The sequence below is a fragment of the Lycorma delicatula genome, chromosome 9, assembly GCF_047948215.1.
Source record: "Lycorma delicatula isolate Av1 chromosome 9, ASM4794821v1, whole genome shotgun sequence".
Classification (NCBI taxonomy): Eukaryota; Metazoa; Arthropoda; class Insecta; order Hemiptera; family Fulgoridae; genus Lycorma; species Lycorma delicatula.
In genome coordinates this window covers 60,623,332-60,648,423 of record NC_134463.1, presented here as the reverse complement: position 1 = coordinate 60,648,423, position 25,092 = coordinate 60,623,332, and the positions used below count along the sequence as shown (strand labels likewise).

The window sequence follows — 25,092 nt, the reverse complement described above, 5'->3', positions numbered from 1 at the left end:
GTCGAAATAAATATCATGTACCATTTAGTGTCTGCTTTATGTTAAAATTAAATTTAGTACGTAGTCAATGTCTAGTTTTTATTTCAATCCAATACACTAAAAGTGATTCGTTGATGTACAGACCGACCAACTTATCTGTAGAGTTGGTCAAATGAAGGAACTAAAATTTTCCACTGGAGACTTTCAGCTTTGTTAAAAAAAAAATACGATGGTGGCTCTCCCATTTAACTCTACAGATAAGTTGTCGGTCTGTAGCTCGGAGGAACTTCATCCAAGGTTTGTAACGTTTTACGTTAAACCAACGGCCGTGCGTCCCGACACAGCCCCACCCGATTTTTTTTTTAACAAAGAAATTTTGTAATATTTGTTGCTTTAGTTTTTCACTAATTTTTATTTGTTTGTTTAAACTGAAAATAATATTTACGAATAATTTTTATACATTTTCTTATTAAATTTATTCATTTTTAATGTCAATAGTTCAACATGAGACGAATAAAGAATATTTTGAAATGTGATAAGTTAGTATTAGTGTTAAATAAACAATTAAGTATAAAATATGTACATACACCGAAAGCCACCGAGACTGAAGGTTCATGAAAAATAAAAACAGTGCAAAAGCATTCTTTATTGTTGATACTTTCGTCTTCGAAATCTTGCCGACTTTATGACTACCTTTTTTCCTGTTTAGCCTCCGGGAAATAACCGTCAGGTATTACTTTAGAGGATGAATGAAAAAAAATATATGATTGTAAGTGAAGTGTAGTTAGTCTTTTACAGTCTCAGATCGACCATTTCTGAGGTGTGTGGTTAATTGAAACCCAACCACCAAAGAACACCGGTATCCGCGATCTAGTATTCAAATCCGTATAAAAGTAACTGCCTTTACTAGGATTTGAACGTTGTAACTCTCAACTTCGAAATCAGCTGATTTGCGAAGATGCGTTCACCGCTAGATCAACCCTGTGGGCCGACTTTATGACTAGTTAACTAGCCATATAATTTTATGAATCTAATATTTTTTTCAAGTAAAATGTACACAGAATGTAAACAATTATTCTTTCGGTTTAAAAAAAAGATAATTTTTACAAGATTTAGAAAGTATTGGATCACATCTCAGCTTGGAAAAAAGTGAAGGAAACGTCGTTTCTGCCCCGCTTCCCCGTTTTCCCTTCTAAGATAGTGTGATCACTGAAATATAGACATACTGGAATGGGGACTAGCGTTAGAAATCCGTGCCAACAAAGATAGCTGATTTAGAGGTATACCTCTCTTTGTCCGCTCAAAAAGTTTGTGACGATCTCTCTCATCACAAGTTATCTTTCATAATTCAAGTTATTGTAGAAAGTTTTTATAAAAACATTTCTATGATACAATGAATAACTCAACATTTATTTAATATTCATAAGCATTGAAATTTTCCTATTAATTAAATAGAATTATGAGATTTTATCACTTAATAGAAACTACAATTAAGTTTTAAGGAATTACTTTCTGAAGGGACGGTACGTTAGGTACAATGTGCGACAATGACAACTACACCTCTAAATCTATCTCTCTCACGTTCGTTTTCCGCTCACGTTGGACATAGGCAGTGCCCATTCCAGTATGTCTATATTTCAGTGAGTGTGATTTAATGGTTAACTGCTGCAGGTTGCAGTCGTACTTTCCTGAGTAAAATTTTCATTATCTGTTCTAGAAGAAATACTTTATGGATTTAATGTACCTAAATGCATACCTTTTAATTACCGAATTAAATAGTATAATTTTAGTAAACCTGAAACTGTATTTTACATTCATCAAATGAAGCAAAAGGAGTGTTTTACAATTATAAATATGTTATAAGTATAAACAACGCATTTTTTATCATTAATTTAAAACATTTTAGAATATAAAGTTAACAAAAGAATCAGTGAAACATTCAGCAGATATTTTAACGGACAGTCGTATAAACCGCTTTACAGTGTTGTTAGTTTATTTCTATAGATTGCGTTAGTTATCTTAACGTGTCTGAGGGTGTTTCTTGTTGATAATAATTTTTCGTATTAAATCGTTATGAGAATTAAAGTTGAAATTTAACAAATTAAAAGGGTTATGGTTATTTATAGTAGTGTCGGATGTATTTTAGTACTGTGTAGCTTATCTATTTTTCGCTTAATTCTGTCGTTATATAACTAGTTTCTTAACCTTGAAAGTTTATTATACTTGAACTTGGTACAATGATGTTAACAAATTATTCACTCTTAGTGTTAGTATGTTTACTTATATTTAAATATAGTGAGCAAAAAAAATTTAAAGAGGAAGAGAAACCAAGCTGGGCCAAAAAAGATATTAGAGATTACAGCGACGCCGATTTAGAAAGGTTATTCGACCAATGGGAGGTAATGTTTTGACAAACTTATGTAAATAATAATTTTGTTATGCAACAAGACTGTGCAATTTTTTTTAGTATTGTTGCTCGTAAATGATTATTATTTTTAAGTAGCTAATTTTTGTTATCATGTAGACTTGATCATGCAATCTGTAATTTACAGTAGTTGTTGCAGGTTTACTCAGGATTCATCTCGCTATAAGTAAGTGAAAACTACTAAAATAGTATTCCAATGATTCTAATCTTTTTTATTCGTTGGCTTGACATATATTTTAATTTTGAAATCTTAAGTTAATTATGCATAAGTCGGCAAATTTTTTTTTCTCCTAGTGCTTTACAGTAATCCCGTTCTTGAGAAGAGTAGAAAGTGAATTTGTTTTGTGAACTACTTATTTGCATTTCACATTAGCATATGGTTAAATGTAAACACGTTCAATTAGATTAATTTTATACCCTGGACACATCTTCATATCAGATTTTTCATTCTTGAAACCTTTTCATCATATTCTGTATTAACTGTAAAGTGACTTTAAACACAGAATACATGTGTAAAGTGATAAAATATTTCAATGTAGGATGAAATTATTATGCGATATCAAGGCTTTTAATTACTATACCTATCAGATGTGTGTTTTGGTTTTTTAGTCATCTTACCAGACAACTTCCAAAAAAGAATGGTATTTAATATTTTCATTCATTTCCTTAAAAAAAAGAAAATGGCTGTTTTTGTTAGTAAAGTATTGGTTATAGTTTTAAGCTTAAAAGAGTAATATTAACTATGTTGTGAATTATGGAGTTTTTGTTACAAATCCAAGACATATAAAAATCTATAAATATCTCATTTAATAAATAGTCATTCAGGTCAAAAAAAATTTATGTTGCATCTACAGAATGAAATAATGGGTAAAAATATTTCTGAATTAGAACAATTTGCAAAACGTCTGCTCTGGTAAACTGGCTTATTACATAGTAGTTGCCTATTTTTTAAAAAATAATAAAAACATATTAATGTTTTAACACCATTATTCTGAAATATGTAAACAGTTGTGTTAAATTTATTGTATGTGTAAATTGGGTAGAACATTAAGTCTAGTGGTGAACTTGCCATTGCAAATCAGTTGATTTTGCAGTCTAGATTTACAAGGTTCAAATCCTAGTAAAAGCAGTTAATTTTGTATGGATTTGAGTACTAGATCATGGATTCCAGTGTTCTTTGGTGGTTGGGTTTCAATAAACCACACATCTCAGGAATGGTCTACCTGGAAATGTACGAGACTACACTTCATTTACATTCATACATATCATCCTTATTCATCTTCTGAAGTAATACCTTATGGTGGTGCCAGAGGCTAAACAGAAAAAGAAAGAGCATTAAGAATACGGTGATCTCTATTTCAGGTCATGTGCAAGATGGTAAAATTACCTTTTCAATTTGATGTTATCACAAAACCTGATTTGGGATAATACCCAAGAATACCTCAGGTATTTTCCTGGAGAATATCTCACAAAATAATAAAGAATAAGGCATATAAAAGAGCTCTAAATTCCTTTGGCCTGACATTTGAAATGTATTAATTGTAGGTCAATGGTTTTACCAATTTTAGGTATAGTCTCTTGTTTTTTTTTGTCATTTATCATCTTATGGATTTGATACCCCTATTAATATGTAAATTTAACATGTTAAATACCACTTCTGTAATTATTTGCTTTATACCACAGTTTGTACCTTATCAGTGGCCTTTAAAATTACGAAATTAACAAATCCTGAGTCTTAATCTGTAATGTAGTATGAATATAAAGCATAGTATGCACCTATTATATAGCAGATTCATGTGTTAAGCTAATATAACCTTTTTTGTCATAAAATCCCTTGATTTAAAACTTAGTCAACCTGCCCAATTTTCTATAGAATAGCATACGTAAGTAGTGATATTTTAGATTATAATTTTTAGAAAAGGTAACTTTTCTAATTTCTGTAACTTTGTTAGGCTGTTGTCTGATTTAATACATTTTCTTTTTGTTTAATATTGTGAGTTGCAAATTAATTAATATTTAATAAGGTATTATGAACATTTAACACATTTTAATTATTCTGTTAATTTGGAGAAGTTGAGAGTAATTTTGACTTGTCATTTTTTTTCCTATATACTAATTTTATATACCAATTAATAGGACCATCTATGATTGTTAATTAAGAGAGTTTATTAATGAAAATGTGTTTCCATCTTATTTTGTGCATTATTCATTACACAAGTATTTTTGTTTTGTTATAAATAATATTTAAGACTTATTTATATCAGTCATATGGACTGTAGCGTGTAATTTATTTAGATAAAATATTGTAACATTGTTTACTGAACAATTATTTTTTAATAATAGAAGTAAAGTTTGTTACATTTTAATGCATTGCCCTTATGAATTATTATATTCTGTAATTGATTTATACATTCGGTCATCCATTATTGTATTGTAATTGAAGCTTCCTCTGTATACTGTAAGTTGTGATTATATTCTATTAAACGGTTTTTGGTGATGCTAATTATTTTTTTCTTAGTCTTTTAGCCTTGAAGTATGAAATGTGTAGTAGTTTTATTACATTTAATCTATGTTTGGTTTTTTAAGTACAATAGTAAACTAACAGAAACAGTGTATGTTAATATCGTAAAGTATGCTATAACACTAAACATTTTGTTGTATATCAAACTTTATGTTTCCAGCCTCTCTTTTTAACATTATAAATGCTCTTGCTTCATTTTATAGGTTTTAACAGAAATATATCACCTCATTAATTGTCAAAAACTCATTTATTGAAAGAAAATAAATAAAATTAAATAATTGTATTGTTTTCTACTCTTAATTTTTTCTGGAAAAATGAATCATGTAAAATGTTGAAAATAAGTTTAGGATGTTATAGAAATAGCGTTGTAAAAATGTTTCATGTGCTTAATGACTATTCTGTAATTTTAGTTATATGCTTGAAAAATATACTGTATAGATTTTCACTTAACTAATGAAGTAAGCATCTTACTACAGGATAAAATAATTATATTAAATCAGATGACCTGGTTAATCTTGAACATATCATCTGCCATGATATTTTTGTATCTAATGTAGTGGTTTTATCTGCAGAAATCAACTATCTCTATCCCAGTCCTTTTTTATGATTTACATTTTAATGTTCACTCTGTTTATGTCATGATGAAAGTGTAAATTTAAATAAATAAATTACAGAGCATTTGAATCTCATGATTACATTTTAATTGTTAACCATTTTGTTTAAATTTTAGTTTTTATGTATTGTGTACATACGTGTATTTTGTCTGGCATGATTTAATTTACTAGCAGTGTTGTATAAATATGAAAATCTAATGTTTAGTAGAGTAATTTAAAATACAATCACAATGTGAAATTCATTACTTGTGGTTCTTAGTTAAATATTTACCAAAGATATTATGTTTACTGTTATATCTTCTTATATTGCTTATTAATATCTTTAACCAATTAGTTTATGTTCAGTAACATGAAATTTGCCATATGCTCCAATTTGTGTATTCTTAATCGCATGCTTCTCATAACTACTGTTTCAGTTAAAGATTAGGATCATTGAATAATTAAAGAGAAAAATGACTAGAAAAATTATTACTCAATGATGAAACACTACATTTCTACATAATCCCCAACTTCAATTAGGCACTTATCTCATCTTTCTGTGAGCTTTCTTATTCTAGTAGAAAAGAATTGTTCACCTTAGTCTATCACTACTCTTTTACTGCATTCTTGAATTCTTCATTATTGCCAAACTTGATGCCATGAAAAAATTCTTAAGATCGAACAAAAAATTCTGATGGTGCAAGATCAAGACGGTAAGGTGGATGTGGCAACATCTCCTGAAACAATTGAATAGCTTCCGATCTCTATTGAGCGATATGATGGTGAGCATTATCATGCAGAACAATTATATATTTTAAGAGAACTAGAACATTTTTTCCATATTGTGGGTTTCACTATATTTTCTAGCATGTTACAATAGTATTCATTGTTGATTGTGCATTGTTCTTACAAATGATTGCAATAAATTGGGCACTGTCAGCATTATTTTACTGGCTGACGCATAGGTTTTGAATTTTTTCCTGGTGGGCAAACTATGAATCTTTCCATTCCATGCTCTAACATTTGGATTTGGCTCAAAATGATGCATTAAAGTTTCATCTCAAGTTTTTTGAGCTGAAAAATATTACCTTCCTTCTGCTAAAAACCATTATTTAAGTTCTGTACAAATGTGAATTTGGATGTCTTCATGGTTGAGTTTTTTTTTGATGATGAATTGCCAGAGCATTTGAGTCCCCAGCCAAAGATTGATTTTAGCCAGGTCTTTGCAGTTTTAACATTATATCATTTATAAGTGTCTTCGAACTTACCACGATTACACTTTGTGGCAAATCATCTTACCATGGACTAATGGAATTGACAGTGCTGATACTCGTACTACAAATTTCTGCTGTTTCCCTAATTTGCTTCTGTCCTTGCAATTAAAATCACTTTTGTGATTTTGCAAAGCATCAGTCAAAACTCTTACTGGTCTTTTTTGATGAAAATTGGTGATACTTGTTCTACCACAGTTAAAACTGTTCAAATCCACTTATAAAAATGTCTAAAGTAAGTACACTTCTCACCATAATGTTCTAACATATGCAAGTGAAGTTAAACAATGTTGAATTTCTGCCAGCTTTATACCTTCAAATCTTATTACATGCTATTCTTCTTTCAAGGAAATGTTTCAAATGGGACAAACAAGAGGTTGTAATAATAGAAATTTTTCTTGAACAGCCTTTATTTTCTAAGTTGGTCTAGTGGTGAATGCATCTTCGCAAATCAGCTGATTTCAATGTGTTCCAATGTTCAAATCCTGGTAAAGGCAGTTACTTTTATATGAATCTGAATACTAGATCATAGATAGCGGTTTTCTTTGGTGGCTGGGTTTCAATTAACCACACTTCTCAGAAATGGTCAACTTGAGACTCTACAAGACTACATTTCACTTACACTCATACATATCATCCTCATTCATCCTCTGAAGTAATACCTGACAGTGATTCCCGGAGGCTAAACAGGGAAAAAAAAGTTGGGGGTTGCCAACTTGAATGTCAGACAATTTGTGTTAATACTATAGAATAGTTATTCTCCTTTTGCCGTTTGTTTCTTTAATTATTAAACACCTCTCTAATATGATAATTATGCTATTTTAATTATAAAATAAAGTAATTCAGGTTTTAAGTTTAATAAGTCTGTAGAAATGATGTTAAAAGTTTGAGGTTTATAATTTATGTGAATTTATTTTGTGAATAATTATTTTTCAAAAATAAATATATACAGTGTTGACACTTTAATCTGTTATAATTTTTTGGTCATGGATGGAGGACTTGGTTCATTATTCAGCATGGGTTTCAGGTAAGGCCAACCCTACAAGTTGACTGAACCATGGTTCAGTCAACTTCTTTCAGCTAATGTAAATTTACACCACTATATCCAACATACCAACCTGAATCAGTTTGAAAGCATGCGTCGTGTGATAGGGTGGTCACCTTCGCCTTATTTTACAAGGCAACCCATTCCAAGGAGCACTTGGCCTGAGATTGAAATTACAGTCTTCTTATTCTCCCTGAAAGTTAAGGTTCATCAAGATTCCATCAGTCCAAACCTAAATTAGCTGATGTAGTTTTAGACATAAAATCTTCATTACTAGAGTAAAACCTACCTCGATGATCATAAGAAACTCTAGTCAGTATTCACACATTGATCTACAACCAGTTTACGAGTGAGTTACGTGCTCCTTAACTGTCCTGTTTGTCAGGGTTCCGATTCAGCTTCTCCAAATGATTGTAATTGAATTTTAGGAATGTATGATTTAAAGCTAATTGGCTTAAATGCATTTTTTGTTTTAGTTAAATCTTAATTAAAAATTCATGTAGTAAAATAACAAAAATATTTAACAAATGTGGTAGGGTATTTTGGTTAAAGAAGCTGATAATATTTAAAAAAATTCCATTACTGTGTGGTAATTAATCTAAAATCAGTGCAGTCAACTGCAGTAAAACAATGTAAATATAACTTCTTTACCTCTACCGTAAATTATAGAACCCAATAATCATAGAATTATTTATTATAATGAAAATAAATGAAATTTGTTATTAGGAACTTGGAAGATATTCATTATCATATTTAATAAGTTAATGAAATTATATTAAACTATATTAAATTATAAACTATATTAAACTATATATTATATTAAATTATATTAAACTATTTTTTTTTTATTAATTTTAACTAATTAAGTTGTAGTCAATTTTTATTATTTATGTGACTGTAATTAATATTTGTTTTAATTATAATTTATCTCATGTCTGTATTGTTTTTTTATATTCTGATAAGAAAATGTTGAAAAATTTTATCAACAGTGGTGTGTGCACACTTAATGTCATATATTTGATAAGTAAATGTTAATGTTTTATTTTTGTTTGCTTCAGTTTGTAATGTTTGTAATTATTATTTATTTAATTTTTTAATCCTTTATTTAATGACTTTACCAAATTAATTTTCTTTTCATTATATTTTTCTTTACAGGAAGATGAAGAGCCTTTAGAAGATGATGAATTACCAGAACATTTGAGACCACAGCCAAAGATTGATTTTAGTCAGGTCTGTGCAATTTTAACATTACATCATTTCTATAATTCTGATGTTAAATTTATATTTTGCATTTTGTGTAATTTGTTTTTGCTCATGTTTTCAAATTCTTCTTTATTATTTTAGCGAAGTTAAATAATTAAATTATGTCATCAAAACTGCAGTTTATCTGAATATCTCTGTATCAATATTTGACAATCTGTACCTGAAGGATCAAGTGTTATTCTACATGTAATTTTTTGTGGGAAGGTTTAACTGGAGTTCTCTTTTAGGTGTATTGTCCAATTTTTTTATAAGCACTACTAGTACCTTAGAGTTAAAAAGTAAAAAGACAGGCCTGTTTCCCTATGCCCTTCATTATTTATTTTGGGCCCAAAATTAAAAAAAATAACAATTTGTAAATGTAACTTCAGTAAACATTACAAGCTTTGGTTATGCAACAAAATTAATTTTGAGCACACTAAGATGAAGTTCCATCTTTACTCTTTACAAAAAGTCATTTTTGATCCTCTGTATGATGTAAAATAAGGATGCTACAGCTCATGGAAAAAGTGACAACAATGGCTGTTTTACCTGTTGGCGAGTTGGAAAATAGTCTATTATTCAAGTCAAATTTTTTTAAAAGTATAAAAAATTTTTTGCCCACTACAAGGTGGGTTAATAAGCCAAATAAGTTATATACCAAATATCATCAAAATCAAAAATGGTAATGCAGTAAAATTTTTGAAAATTTGTTGAATTAAAATGGAATACCCCAGAGATGAATTGTATAGGAGATGGCGTAAAACTCACACAGCCACAAAACTAAGACTGAATATGCACAAAGTTAAGACTAAATGTATTAAGTTTAAGAAAAAGATAGGTGTGTGGATTAAAGCAGCTGAAAAATAATATTTTAAAAATATGAGGAAATTAACTGCCAAGAATCTGTGGAGAATTATAAACTAGTATACTGGTATATACTATTAAAAATAAAATGTCAAATATATAAATATTTTTAAATGGTATTGCTGTTTTGAATGAAGGTGAAATTGCTAATATTTTTGATGTATACTTTTTTGGAGTATCCAATGAAGTTATCATTAGCGCTGCTACTGTGAATGAGGGAATGATGCAGCAGCATTATGATGATTAATTTAGCTCTCCCACTTTACTTAAAATCCATTTTTTTTAATATATATGTTTTAATATATATATATATATATATATATATATGATACATGTCTAAAAACAGGTAAATATCCAGATACTGGAAATATCTCTTCTGCTGTGGTTCAGGAAATTTCTGTTCCAGAGATTCGTATATGATAATATAGGTATAAATAATTTTGATTTTTAGTAGATATGCTACATTTAATAATAGTCTTGCTACGGGTAAATTTCCTTCTGCTCTGAGATTGGCAAAAATTCTTCCAGTTAATAAATCAGGCTCTTTAGAAGTGATTGGCAACTGTCAACCCATTTCATTACTTTTAAATTTTGTTAAAAATTGCTCATCTAAGGAGTTGATTTTTTGCTTGACAAATGATGAGGTGGAAGCATTGTGTGCAGTAATGGCTTAGTCTAAATGAAACAGTTTTTAAATTTAAATAGGATCTTAATATACATATGTACTTATATTTAATGTACTTATATTCATACCTGGTCAGTGTCAACTGTGTGTGTGTGTGTGTGTGTGTGTGTGTGTGTGTTGGGAATTACAGTTTATATTTTGATGTTGATCTGGTACTCCTATTTATGGTCAAACTTTGCTTTCCAGATGGTATATTTTCATACGCAACTACAGTATTATCTTTATCAATAACAGAATAAAAATTTATTGATTAAATATCAGTGTGTGCTAAATTAGTTAAGTGCTTTATATTTTATATAATACGCTGTATTGTATCGCTTCTGTCTTTTTTGTGTGTATTATATTAACTGCATGATCCAATTGAAAAAATAAATATATAAATAAAAAATTATGCATATATTTTTTTATTAAAAAACTGAAAGTAGCTGTGATTATAATAATATTGTAAATCCACTGTTGTTTAATTAAAAATAGAAAAAATGAAACAAAATAGAACAGTTTTGAGATTAATGATTAAAAATAGACATGCTTCATTTCATTGTGATGAAATATTAGATTATAAACAAGATTGTAAATTGTTCTTCTATCTATATAAAGATAAGTCTCATTTTTAATACATCGTTTTGCATTAAGAACCTTTGTTCCTCTGGCCATATTTATGTCTTCAGATCATGTTTGATAACCTAATTTGCCATATTGCATTGCTCAACTTTTCAATTAGCTGTGATATGGTGATTCAGTTTTTTATAAAATTATTTTGATGTTTAATAGTAATGTGGTTCGTTAAAATGTATAAATTACATACCCTTTGAACAAGAAAAGATGCATGGTATAAGAATATTATGTATGAATTGAAATGTAACAATCACTCTGCTAAACATCCTATTTTGTAATAAATAAAATCACAAAATTAAAATTAGTGTTGTGTTAAAAGAATACAGCAGTTATACTTTTTAGAGAGGTGTAATTTTACATCATCTTTGGAAGATTGCTGTGATTGGTAGTAAAGATAAGTACTTATAAATGATATTTAAATGATTGAAGATTATTTATCTTCTGGAAAGAACATTATGACTTAAAAGAATCATATTCAGATCATTGTCTGAATTAAATATTATTTTTTTTAATATTATTTAATTGGATTGTATTCAAATTTGATTAAATTTTTCAAGTTATCTTTTTTACACCTATTTTTATTATTGTTTCTTTATTTAGATAAAGGATAGTGATCCAGAGTCACTTTTAAAACTTTCAAAGAAAGGCAGAACATTGATGGTGTTCGTACAAGTTGATGAAACACTTAGCCGTGAACAGACTGAAGATTTAACTAAAATTTGGCAAACTGGTCTTTGGAGTAATCATATACAAGCAGAAAGGTTAATTTTATTTATAAATTTTTTTTTTTTGTTTTAAGTGACTTTACTTGTATTAGTCACTGTCAACTCCATTGGCATTTTATTCTTATTTCACATGTTTATATATAATTATTTATACATATAAATTAGGTTACCGAAAAATTGTTAAATTATCCATTGGGTCAATCCGTTTGCAGTGTCCCAAAAAAAAACATAAACTGGTTGCTTGACCAATTAAAAAAAAAATTGAAATTTACCCACTTGTTTCCTACATGTTTCAGGACCTTAAAACTATTTTTTTCTTTTTTTTAAGCTGTTAACTTGTGGCAACCATTTTTATTACGGCGTGCATACCTGTTTTTGTGATTTTAAGGGTTTACAGAAAAAATCATAACTAAAAACCTATTGTTCCTGGAAGGGTAAAACAAAAAGCAATTTATTCAGATTTTCTCAAGGTAAAAGACTGGTCATGGTTTATTTACCTATCTCTCTTCTTTCTATGAGAAAGTTACCAATGAAGTTGAACATGAAAAACAGTGAATTTCACTTTTGGTAATTTTTTTAAGGGCCAGGGATGACATACACAGTTTGAATTATTTTTTTAGGTATATGTTAGTAGTTTTACCATAAATAATATTAATGGTGATATACTTACCCTAAATTTTTATGAATTTTTGAAACTAATTTTTAAAAAAAATTCAAATTTTGGCTTCAAATAACTCTGATGGGGCATCTGATAAAAATATCAAATTTACGTAACTCGCAGTGTTTTTTGTTGATATTTATGGCAAATAAAAAAGTTTCTTATGCATTGTACTAATAAACCTCTCAAACCTTTTAACTTGCTAAATAAGTGCTCAAAACAAAGCTAAATAAGTGTCTTAAACAAACTAACCTTAAACTACTTTACATAATTTCCAATCATTATTAACCTTTTCCCATCACAATGATCCGCGGTTGATTAGCGCTCCGTGAAAATATGGTGGTATCTGATTGCCTCCCTTCATATTCTTATGCTACCTTCTTGTGAAAAAAAATTTCAAAAAATTACAGTATATTAAAGAGATTTAACAGATTCTGACAAAAAAAAAACCATTACGATTGGATATTTTTTAATGCCTGTAACAACAAAAAAATTGAAACAGTAGAGAAATTACGATAATTTAATTGCAGGATTTTTTTGCGCATTTCTACTGCGTTTTTTATTAGCGACATTTTTTTTGTCTTTACGAAACATAGTTTGCTGATTTTAAAAATAATAATTTCAAGCAAATCGGTTGAAAATTGGGCAAAATATGATGAAAAACCCGTGTCATAAATCACATATGTTAGTATAAGTGAAAGTAGATTCAGAAAACTACGTTTTATAAAAATTCCCACCACTTAAAAGGCTATTCAGATTGACAAAAAACAATTTTTACTGTATATTGTTATTCATTACGAATCGTTATGTGTTTCATATTTACCGATATCTTTTGTCAGAAAAGATATTTTAGACCTCAAGTAAAAGTGAAACATAATTTATTATGTGTTTCAATACATCGATATGTTGCTAATATAATAAGCTATTTTTGTAAATAATAAATAAATTCGTAACCCTCATAGCAATTATAATACGCAAGTCACACACACACATAAGCACATTTCTGAGAAAAAATGGTCATATTCTTTCTAGTTTAAATGAAACATTTTACATCGTATAAACCTCGTTCAAATTGTGTAATAAAACTGATTCCTTTGTGAATATAAAACAAAATAACCAACTTAGATACCATATAAAATGATTTTGTAACAGCGTTTTAAAACTGACGCCGTACATAGCCAGTTTAATGGCTACATGATCAGAAAAGGTTAAGGCACTTTTCATATCTTATCAGCACCACTAGTGAATATAACCACTGTTATACAGCATTTTTCATGTTGGTATTGTTTCATAGTGCTGACTAATAAGGAATTGCTTGAGATGGAGAAAGAAGTGATAGGCACTCAATGAAAAATCATATAAGGTTGTTGTATCTGTTGCTCCTAGCCAAATTTTGGCCAGATATTGAGTTTCACCGGCAACAAATGAGCATTGTTGTGAAGCAACAAAACCCCACAACTGAGCATACCTTTCCTGTTGTGGATTTCACTGTGCAGTTTTTTGAGAGTATCACAGTAAAGCAAACTGTTTATAGTCTTGCCTCTCAGCAAGAATTCAACAACAAAACCCTTTCTTATCTCATAAGACAGTGCACGTGATTTTTTGTGTTGAAATGGTGATTTTGAACTTTGTTGTTTCAGCAATGTTGTGTGTTTCTATTGCATAGACTGCTGTTTGGATTGTGTAATGATGATCTTCATTTTTATTTTTTGTAAAAAAAGAGCAGTCTAATTGCTTTTTTTTTAAGAACCTCTGTCTATATTTTTGGTACCCAACAAGAGCAGAATTTCTGATAGCCTAGTCTTGTGTTACAATTTTGTGCAAAACTGTTAGTGAAATTTCAAGGAGATCAAAACATAATGAAGAAATTTTAAACTATTGCTCACATAAGCAAATTGTTATTCATGACAAAATGACACCCAATTCTTTGTCTTGCATGTTACTGCAGCCCTTATTGAACTGCAACACCTAACTTCCTAACCAACCATTCTGTCATTCATAGCTTTTTCACCATAAACTTCTTTAATTTGCCAATGAATGTCAGCTGTTTTGATGTTTCTTCTGTTTTTAAATTTAAAAAAACTGGTCTAATTTCACAATCTGCAGCACTTGAATATTTTAAACAATGTTTAAATCATTGTTATACTTTTAATGGCATATGAGACCACACCTTTAGCTCAATGAAGAAAGTAACCAGAAACCACTTTACACTTTACTTTCTCATACAAGTCTGGCATGGTATCTTTTTATTCTGAAAATGTGTTATTTGTCAGTAGTGACCTGTGACTCATATCAGGATAACCATTACTTAACCTGGAACTTAGCATTAAGACCTGGTACTTAACAATGTGTACATACACATAATGAAATTTGTTTACCAACATTTTGAAGGCAATATAATGTAATAAAATATAATTTTATTCATAATTATATTGTGTACCAGATAAGCAACTGAATTCCTCAAAAAAGTATGAGCTTATTCTTCTGTGTTAAGCCCTTTTGTTTTTAAAAGAAAAGCAACATATGAGTTTGATTAATACAAAAACTGTTTTCAAGTTATGCGAACACATAAGTGTTCCATTGATTTGCTGAATGTATGTTTGTCAGCTTCAGGAAGTTATTAAGGGATATCAGTCATTATGTTTTTGAGAGGTTAAACTTTTTGTTTATATTTTTTAAATTTTCTTTTGAAGAAAGAAGCAATTATTTATGTAGTGAAAATAACATAAATACTTTTAATTAATAAATTTTTTTTATTAGTTTAGCAGAAAAATCTTTTACTGATGTCAGTGATTATGAATACTACAATGTATTTCTCCATTAAAATTTAAACCATAAATTGATTTTTTTTAACATGTTCGCTGCGGTACAGCGCGTATATGTGCTATAATAGGGAAATGCTGGTGTGCTTGTCATTTGCGTAATTACCGTACAGTGCTGAACGGTAAGTTATTTAACTTAACTCTTGTGTAACTGTACATGTGCTGTCACACTGCACATGTGCTTGCCATACTGTACCTGATGACTGTGCGTTACTGCACATAATGTGCTATGTAGTGAATATTTTATTTCTCTTTTTAAATGATTTTACTGTAGTTGAAACAGTTCTTTTATAAATATTCTTATTTAGCGACTATTTGTAATAATTATTAGGGGTATTTTGCTGGATTGTTCTGTGCCAGTATCATTTCTCTTATTAAAATATGAACAATTTTCTATAAAAATTTTTTTATTGTAATTTATAACGTATATAATTAATTTACAGTATTAATTTAATAAAGATGAAAAATAAAATTAATATTTTCAGACATTATATATGATAAAATTAGCATTTGATACTTATGTATTTAAAACAGCTTTTTACACAATGATCGTGAAATAATATTATGTTGAAAAAAGTAATTAAGTAATTATTAATTAAGTAATTAAGTAATTATTTAATAATTTGGATGATGTTTATAAACAAGTGTGTAAACATTTTATGTGAAGCGATTTAGACCCAACAATCTGGAAATAAATTTTATGTTTTGTCCAATGTTTATATTATTAAAATATAGAAGGATGATTTTTTTTTTTAGGAAAAATATTTCAATATATATTTCATTTGTGGAATAGATGACAGATCAAAACAGTGAGTAATGTATTAGGAGACGTAATGTAATTAATTTAATTTATAAATAAAAAGCAGCATTTATAAGATAAAGTATTATTAAAAATGTTTTATTGAATAATTTATTAAACAAATTATGATATAAATATATGAAAAGGAAATAAAATTGTCAGAAAGAGATTAAAAAACAATGTGATATGCTGTATGGTACAAATTTATACCAAACAAAAATCCAAGGTCAAAGAGTTCAGCATATACTCATAGAGTAATTTGTATAAAAACTACACGCACAGTACAAAACCTCAGGACAGTACAAAACCTCAGGACAGTACAAAACCTCAGGACAGGCCACTGAGCATCGTAACGCATAATAATTACTATATGGCATCATAGTTGCCCTTATAGCAAGATGGTTAAGTAATAATTAACAGCTAATAGAACAGATAATCAAAAAGAAACTGGTAACGTAATTAATACATATTCTTTTTTTTTTGCCTTGTTTTAAACTTCTATTTCAGGTATTTTAATGATGTTAAGGTCAGATAAAGTGGTGATTAGATTGCTAGAAATGGTTTAATTTATGGAAAATAAATGTGTAGGTATCAAAGAATAATTTATTTTTAATTATGAAAGTTATCATTTAATTTTAGTTGTTACATTTAATTTTAGTTAATTACCTAAACTGATTGATATTGGTGTTTTTACTAAAATTAAAAATATACTTCAATCAATAACTTGGGATTTTTTTATGTAACCGTGATGGATCCTTTTTTACTTCCTTGTATGAAGTAAAGGAAGTATTATAACCACAAAAAATTTTTGTTTTTTCAGATTTCAATGAAAATATCCATTTTGATAATCCGTGAATTTTGACTAGTTTCAGTGTGAAGTCTGTATGTATGTATCTCGCATAACTCAAAAACGATTGCCGTAGTTTTTTGAAATTTTGGATTTAGGATTGTAGTATCTAGTTATGCACCTCCCATTTTGATTGCAATCGACAAAACCAAGTGTCCAGAAAAGCCTAAAATAAAATAAAAAATGAATTTGGACTTTTTCTTAACTGTAGTAATAAGCCCTCATTGAAAGCTTTTCATCAATATATCATAAGTGGTACTTATTTCCATTGGTTCCAGAGTTATAGCCAAATAAAATTTTAACTAATAAAATATGAAATATTTGGATCTTACAAGGAAAGGCACATTGATTCGAATCACACTTCATCTCCTTTTTTTAAACTTTTTTCTTTTTTTTCTAATTTAAATATATTGATTTATTAATCATTAGTAAAAAAGTAAAAAAGATAAGGTAGAAAACGTAGAAGAAGAATGGGAGAATGTTAAAAAGGAAATTCTTAAATCAGCAGAAGCAAACTTAGGCGGAATAAAGAGAACTGGTAGAAAACCTTGGGTTTCAGACGATATATTGCAGCTGATGGATGAACGTAGAAAATATAAGAATGCTAATGATGAAGAAAGTAAAAGGAACTATCGGCAATTAAGAAATGCTATAAACAGGAAGTGCAAACTGGCGAAAGAAGAGTGGATTAAAGAAAAGTGTTCAGAAGTGGAAAGAGAAATGAACATTTGTAAAATAGAACGGAGCATACAGGAAAGTTAAGGAAAATTTTGGGGTACATAAATTAAAATCTAATAATGTGTTAAACAAAGATGGTACACCAATATATAATACGAAAGGTAAAGTCGATAGATGGGTGGAATATATTGAAGAGTTATACGGGGGAAATGAATTAGAAAATGGTGTTATAGAGGAAGTTGAGGAGGATGAAATGGGAGAAACAATACTGAGATCTGAATTTAAGAGAGCATTAAAAGATTTAAATGGCAGAAAGGCTCCTGGAATAGACGGAATACCTGTAGAATTACTGCGCAGTGCAGGTGAGGAAGCGATTGATAGATTATACAAACTGGTGTGTAATATTTATGAAAATGGGGAATTTCCATCAGACTTCAAAAAAAGTGTTATAGTTATGATACCAAAGAAAGCAGGGGCAGAAAAATGTGAAGAATACAGAACAATTAGTTTAACTAGTCATGCATCAAAAATCTTAACTAGAATTTTATACAGAAGAATTGAGAGGAGAGTGGAAGAAGTGTTAGGAGAAGACCAATTTGGTTTCAGGAAAAGTATAGGGACAAGGGAAGCAATTTTAGGTCTCAGATTAATAGTAGAAGGAAGATTAAAGAAAAACAAACCAACATACTTGGCGTTTGTTATAGTTATGATACCAAAGAAAGCAGGGGCAGAAAAATGTGAAGAATACAGAACAATTAGTTTAACTAGTCATGCATCAAAAATCTTAACTAGAATTTTATACAGAAGAATTGAGAGGAGAGTGGAAGAAGTGTTAGGAGAAGACCAATTTGGTTTCAGGAAAAGTATAGGGACAAGGGAAGCAATTTTAGGTCTCAGATTAATAGTAGAAGGAAGATTAAAGAAAAACAAACCAACATACTTGGCGTTTATAGACCTAGAAAAGGCTTTCGATAACGTAGACTGGAATAAAATGTTCAGCATTTTAAAAAAATTAGGGTTCAAATACAGAGATAAAAGAACAATTGCTAACATGTACAGGAACCAAACAGCAACAATAACAATTGAAGAACATAAGAAAGAAGCCCTAATAAGAAAGGCAGTCCGACAAGGATGTTCCCTATCTCCGTTACTTTTTAATCTTTACATGGAACTAGCAGTTAATGATGTTAAAGAACAATTTAGATTCGGAGTAACAGTACAAGGTGAAAAGATAAAGATGCTACGATTTGCTGATGATATAGTAATTCTAGCTGAGAGTAAAAAGGATTTAGAAGAAACAATGAACGGCATAGATGAAGTCCTACGCAGAAACTATCGCATGAAAATAAACAAGAACAAAACAAAAGTAATGAAATGTAGTAGAAATAACAAAGATGGACCACTGAATGTGAAAATAGGAGGAGAAAAGATTATGGAGGTAGAAGAATTTTGTTATTTGGGAAGTAAAATTACTAAAGATGGACGAAGCAGGAGCGATATAAAATGCCGAATAGCACAAGCTAAACGAGCCTTCAGTAAGAAATATAATTTGTTTACATCAAAAATGAATTTAAATGTCAGGAAAAGATTTTTGAAAGTGTATGTTTGGAGTGTCGCTTTATATGGAAGTGAAACTTGGACAATGGGAGTATCTGAGAAGAAAAGATTAGAAGCTTTTGAAATGTGGTGCTATAGGAGAATGTTAAAAATCAGATGGGTGGATAAAGTGACAAATGAAGAGGTATTGCGGCAAATAGATGAAGAAAGAAGCATTTGGAAAAATATAGTTAAAAGAAGAGACAGACTTATAGGCCACATACTAAGGCACCCTGGAATAGTCGCTTTAATATTGGAAGGACAGGTAGAAGGGAAAAATTGTGTAGGCAGGCCACGTTTGGAGTATGTAAAACAAATTGTTGGGGATGTAGGATGTAGAGGGTATACTGAAATGAAACGACTAGCACTAGATAGGGAATCTTGGAGAGCTGCATCAAACCAGTCAAATGACTGAAGACAAAAAAAAAAAAAAAAAAAATCATTATTAACCCATGATTGTAAAAAATGTTTACAATAAATAATTATCCAATAACAATAAAAAAATATGAAAAAAATCATAAGTTATAAGTGAAATAAAATTTTTTATACTTTTAAAAATATGTATATGTAATTTAATAGGCATTACATATGTGTATATGTAATAGAGTTGGTAAAACATCTGATTATTTAATATTAATTTAAAATTATTATTCTGGAATTTCTATTTAATTTTATCTACATTAAAGGTAACTACAGAGTGACTGAAAAATAGACCCATACAAGAACAACATATACATTGAGGCATACATGACCGATCTTTGATAAATTGCAAAAAATTTGTATATTTTAGTTCATTACTCCTCTGATATTGAAGGAAGTTATGTGGTGTCCATTTCAGATTTTTTAATCAAATTTAATATGTTGTTGAAAACAAAGGAATTATTAATAAAGGGTTTTTTGTCAAAATAAAAATGTTAGTATTAGATAAAGTATAAGTATAACTATTATTAATAATTAAAATAGCCATGTTTTTAGTTTCTTTATTTTATTACTATTTTTTAAAATTATGTTTATGAATTTTTAGGTATTTGGTTGATGATAATCGTGCAATATTTCTATTTAAAGATGGTTCACAAGCTTGGGATGCAAAAGATTTTCTTATAGAACAAGAAGGTTGTAGAGATGTTACAGTTGAAAATAAAGTCTATGAAGGAAAACATGTTAAACTGGTAAGTAACGATGGTGTGTGTGTGTACACACGCGTGTGTGTTTTAATGACTTACTTTACTGATTTTATACATTATAAAATTATCTTTCAGGTATTTACTGATGTACATACATTATTGATTTATTTTTTATTATATTTATTTAAATATTCTATTGACATTTTCTGCCACAAGCAATTTGAAATGAAGATAATTTAAATGTAAATAATACAATTGGTATATGTAGTAGGTATTTATTGATTTTTTTCACTTTTTATGTTTTGAAAGAAGCAATAATTTTATATCTGGGCGTTCTTTCAGTTTATCTCATAGGGACTGCTAGAACATTTATTGTTATTAAGGGCCATTGGTGTAAAATAAGTGTAATAATACCAGATATGTTGATAATGGAGATATTTCAGCATGTTACTGATTTTTTATATTTTCTCATTGAGATAATATTATGAAGAAAACATTTCCTATCATTGTAGGTTTGTCTGCTTGTGAATATAATAAACATCAAATTATATAAACTTCAGTTAGTTAATATGTTTACTATAGAAAAATGTCATATTTACCTTATATATAAAATTCAATAGCCTCATCATTTGCGTAAAAAAAAAAATTTGATTTGTTAATAATTATTAACCTGTTATTGTAAAAAAGATTACAATAAATAATAATTCTATAACAAAAAAAAAAAAAAAAAAAAAAATAGAACAAAAATGTAATAAAAGATATATGTAATTTAATAGGTGTACAAGGAAGTCATGTGATGTCCATCCAGATCAGATTTTTTCCTTTCTGATTAATAAATGGGTGTATTTTTTGAATTTATAGTGTTACTATCATTAACTTCCAATTTCACTAAATTGCTTCTGAATTTAGATACTTGTATTCTTAAATAGTTAAAGATGTTCCAAGTATTAAGTATTTATTGCAGGATATTTATTATAAGTATTTCTTTGGACTCAAAAACTATATGTATAAGCTTTACTTCCCTTGTATTGTATTTTACTTCAGATCTTGGCTAAATGTACATTAGACACTTTATACTGACCATTTCATTCTTTCTTTCTATCTCTCCTGCAATTGTATATTGGATATTTAGTGGTGCCAAACTAGCCAGAGGATAAGTTTTTTGGACTGGTGTTGATGTTAAGCACCTTGTTATAATTTGGGCAGATTCATTAAGTCACCTTAACATGTTCTGTACTAAGGGCATCTTCCTACATTGGTTATGTATTATTTCTTGTAACAAAACTAAGTGCCAGATCTATTAAATCCATTAATTTTGGCATGCTGCTAATGCTGTGAGCATGTCAGCTCATGGATAATAGTGGTTATTGGTTAATTTTTCCATTTAGCTAGGAAGTGCTAATTGAAGGCATAGTACAATCCAGTTCAATCCCTTGCATTTTCAGTCAGTGCACTACTTAACATTGATTACCTCTCTGTACCATGTTAAGGTGTCTTCAGGTTTTTCTGTTATAAAGATGGGTGGTATGACTTAAGTTTTATATAGCTTCAGGTTTCAGTATTTACTTCTAGTGTCAATTGGGATGGCTTTGAAGTTGTTTCTGCCAATACTATATAGTTTATGGGGGCAAGAACTTAGTCTTACAAAAGAAAATTACAAGGGTACTCTGATGCTTTATTTATTAATTTTTTAAATACAGATTTCTTCTGAGATTTAGAAGGTTCTGAGGGATTTAGGAGACTTTGATTCTTATCATCATCATGAGGTATTACATCATGTGGACCTTCCCATTGGTAGGTCCCTGACACCACTGACACCTCTAGTTCTTTTCTGTCCCAGGCCAGCTTTTGGTATCTTTGACTTCCATTCTTGATGTCATGTTCAGTCTTCTTTCTCCATTCACAGTACCCTCAATCACAGTCCCTCACTTGTTAATATACCTTTTCCTCTTAATATAAGATCAATTGAGTTGCCCTTCCTCCTTTTAATTGTCTCCAACAGTGTTCTTTTTTTATTTTTCAATATTCCTCATTACTAATTCTTTCTACCCAGTTAATCTTCTCCATTCTCCTCAACATCCACATTTTCATAGCTTGGATCTTATCCTTCTCTCTCTTACCCAAAGTTTCACACTCTGCATCTGTATAAAAGTACTTACACACTTAGCCATGTTACTCATATACTTAACCTGGCTTTTCTTTAAATCCAAGCCAATGATGCAAAACAGTTCCTTCTTCTTATTAAAGGACTCCTTTATTCTTGATTTTCTGTAGCCATTCTTGGCTTAATTTCTGTTTGACTCCTCCAATTATCATTTAACATGCTTCCCAAATATCTGTATTTCTCAACTTATTCTACTTTCCCTTCTTTTGTTTGCACTTTCATACTTTCTTTGTCATTAACTCTATTTTCCCTACATTAATTTTCATGCTATATTCCTTCACAACTTCTAACTTAATATCATCATCTGCAGCATTTTAGTGTCATCCGCCAATAACATCATATCATCAACAAATTTTACGCATGCAAACTTCTGACTTCCAATACTACTTCCTCTCTACATTCTTAAATATTTCTTTTATATAAAAATTAAAAAGATTGGGAGACTAACAACATCCTTGTCTTACTGCTGTATCCAATCTATAAGGATGTCATTTACTTTTATATCTGCTTGTTTTAAATATTATTCTATGATGAGCCTTCTGTCCTTCCAATGTACTCCTTTCTCTTTTAGAATTTCCATAGCTTGTCCCATTTAACCCTATCAAAGGTCTTCTTCATGTCTATAAACCATAAACTAATTCCTTTCCTCTTTTCATGGTACCTTTCTCCAATTATCCTGACCAATCTTATAGAATTCCTAGTCCTTTTCCCTTTACTGAAACCAAACTATTTTCCCAACTCTTTTTTCATTTTTAAGATTCTTCGGTTAAGTACCCTTAAGCAGTGTGTAAAATTAGATTTACCTTTCTGTGCTCTTCACATTTTTGTACCCACTTTCTTTGGTAAGGGAATCATATAACTATCTTCATAAAATCCTCCAGCCACACTGCACTATTGTATATTATATTACACATGATTGTTATAATCATCTAAACCTTCCTCTTATAGACATTTAAAGAATTCTATATGTACCTCATCAATCCCAGTGATTTTCTTTTTATCACTTCCTTTATTATTTTCTTTACTTCTGACCTTAATATTGAGGCCCCTTATAAGTATCTGCCTCTTTTATACCATCTTCTAATTCTGTTGTCAAATTCTTTGGTTTTTCATGTCATATATATGTCCTTTAAATATTCTTTACTTCTTCCTTATGTACTTCCTTACCACATTTTCCTTCAATTTTTCTCATTCTACCTCTTCTAATCTATATATTCTCCATACTAATTTTTACTTTCTTATGTATCTAGCCATATTGCACTTTCGTTAGTAAATCTTCAATATCCTCACATTGTTTCTTCAATTTTCTTTTGCTTGCTGTACTTCTCTCCGTAATTCAATATCTATTTTTTTAGATATTAATCTATTACATTCCCCATTTTTGATTTTTTGTATTTTCATCTTGCCACCATTTTTTTTTCATCATTTCATTAGTTATCCCTAGACCATATTTTCCAACTTCTTTCCCATCACCACCTCCACCTTCCTCTACTACAGCATTCCAATTTCCCAACATTCCTGTTCTTTTTCAGTTAACTTTCCAATATTCTTTTACCTCCTTTCTATTTCTTCATCTTCTATATACTTGACATGTATACTTGAACTATGACTAGGTCTTTTGGTAACATTGCTGTTCTTAATGCTACAATTCTATCATCTAAATAAACAACTTCCTGTAATCTTCTTGCTATTCCATTCCTCACTGCAATTCCTACTCTGTTTTTTACTTTGTTAATGCCAGAATAATATATGGTAACTTCACTTTTCATTTCATTTTTCTCTTCTCATTTAACCACACTCACACTTTATCTCCCCTTCCAGGTTAAATAAATGTATAATATAGTTATATTATTATCTAAAGTTATATATGTGGGTGAATTTGAGCTGGGTAAAAGAAATGAAAGAGGGGACCGACTTATTGAGTTTTGCACGAAGTGTAATTTAGTAATTGCCAACACCTATTTTAAAAGTTTAAAAATCATAACAGAAGAATATACACATGGAAAAAGCTTGGCGATACTGCAAGGTATGAGATAGATTATATCATGGTTAAGCAAAAATTTAGAAGTCAACGTTTTGACTGCAAATCATATTCGGGAGCAGACATTGATAAAAATTGTAATTTAGTGATAATGAAATATAGGTTGCGGTTTAAAACCAGAAGAAAAGGTGTCAGATGAACCAGTGGAATTTAGAGAAGCATGAGGAAGAGCAGGTGAAGAAGATTTTTGAGGACATTGCTGGAGGTCTGAGTAAAAAAGATAAGGTAGAAAATATAGAAGAAAAATGGGAAAATGTTAAAACGGAAATTCTTAAATCAGCAGAAGTTTTGAAGAAATTAATTAATGAAATTAAGTTTTATGAAATTAAGAAATTAAGTTAATGAAGAAATTAAAATTAGGCAGAACAAAGAGAACTGGTAGAAGACCTTGTATATCA

At 29.3% G+C, this 25,092-nt stretch overlaps 1 protein-coding gene across 6 annotated transcripts in view; it reads left to right on the top strand.

Annotated features, from left to right (window-relative positions):
* Nucleotides 1-1,986: 1,986 nt before the first annotated feature.
* Nucleotides 1,987-25,092, top strand: part of boca (LDLR chaperone boca) — a 57,910-nt gene continuing 34,804 nt past the window's right edge. For 3 of the 6 annotated variants that reach the window (XM_075375852.1, XM_075375853.1, XM_075375851.1), the window contains exons 1-4: nt 1,987-2,378; nt 8,990-9,064; nt 11,841-12,001; nt 20,390-20,534. In XM_075375852.1, the coding sequence (XP_075231967.1) occupies nt 2,217-2,378; nt 8,990-9,064; nt 11,841-12,001; nt 20,390-20,534 (543 nt within the window). In that variant the 5' untranslated portion in view covers nt 1,987-2,216. Of the gene's footprint in view, nt 2,379-2,457; nt 2,571-5,955; nt 6,301-8,989; nt 9,065-11,840; nt 12,002-20,389; nt 20,535-25,092 lie in introns of those variants that run through there. The other 3 variants (XM_075375854.1, XM_075375850.1, XM_075375849.1) reach the window with 3 other exon arrangements.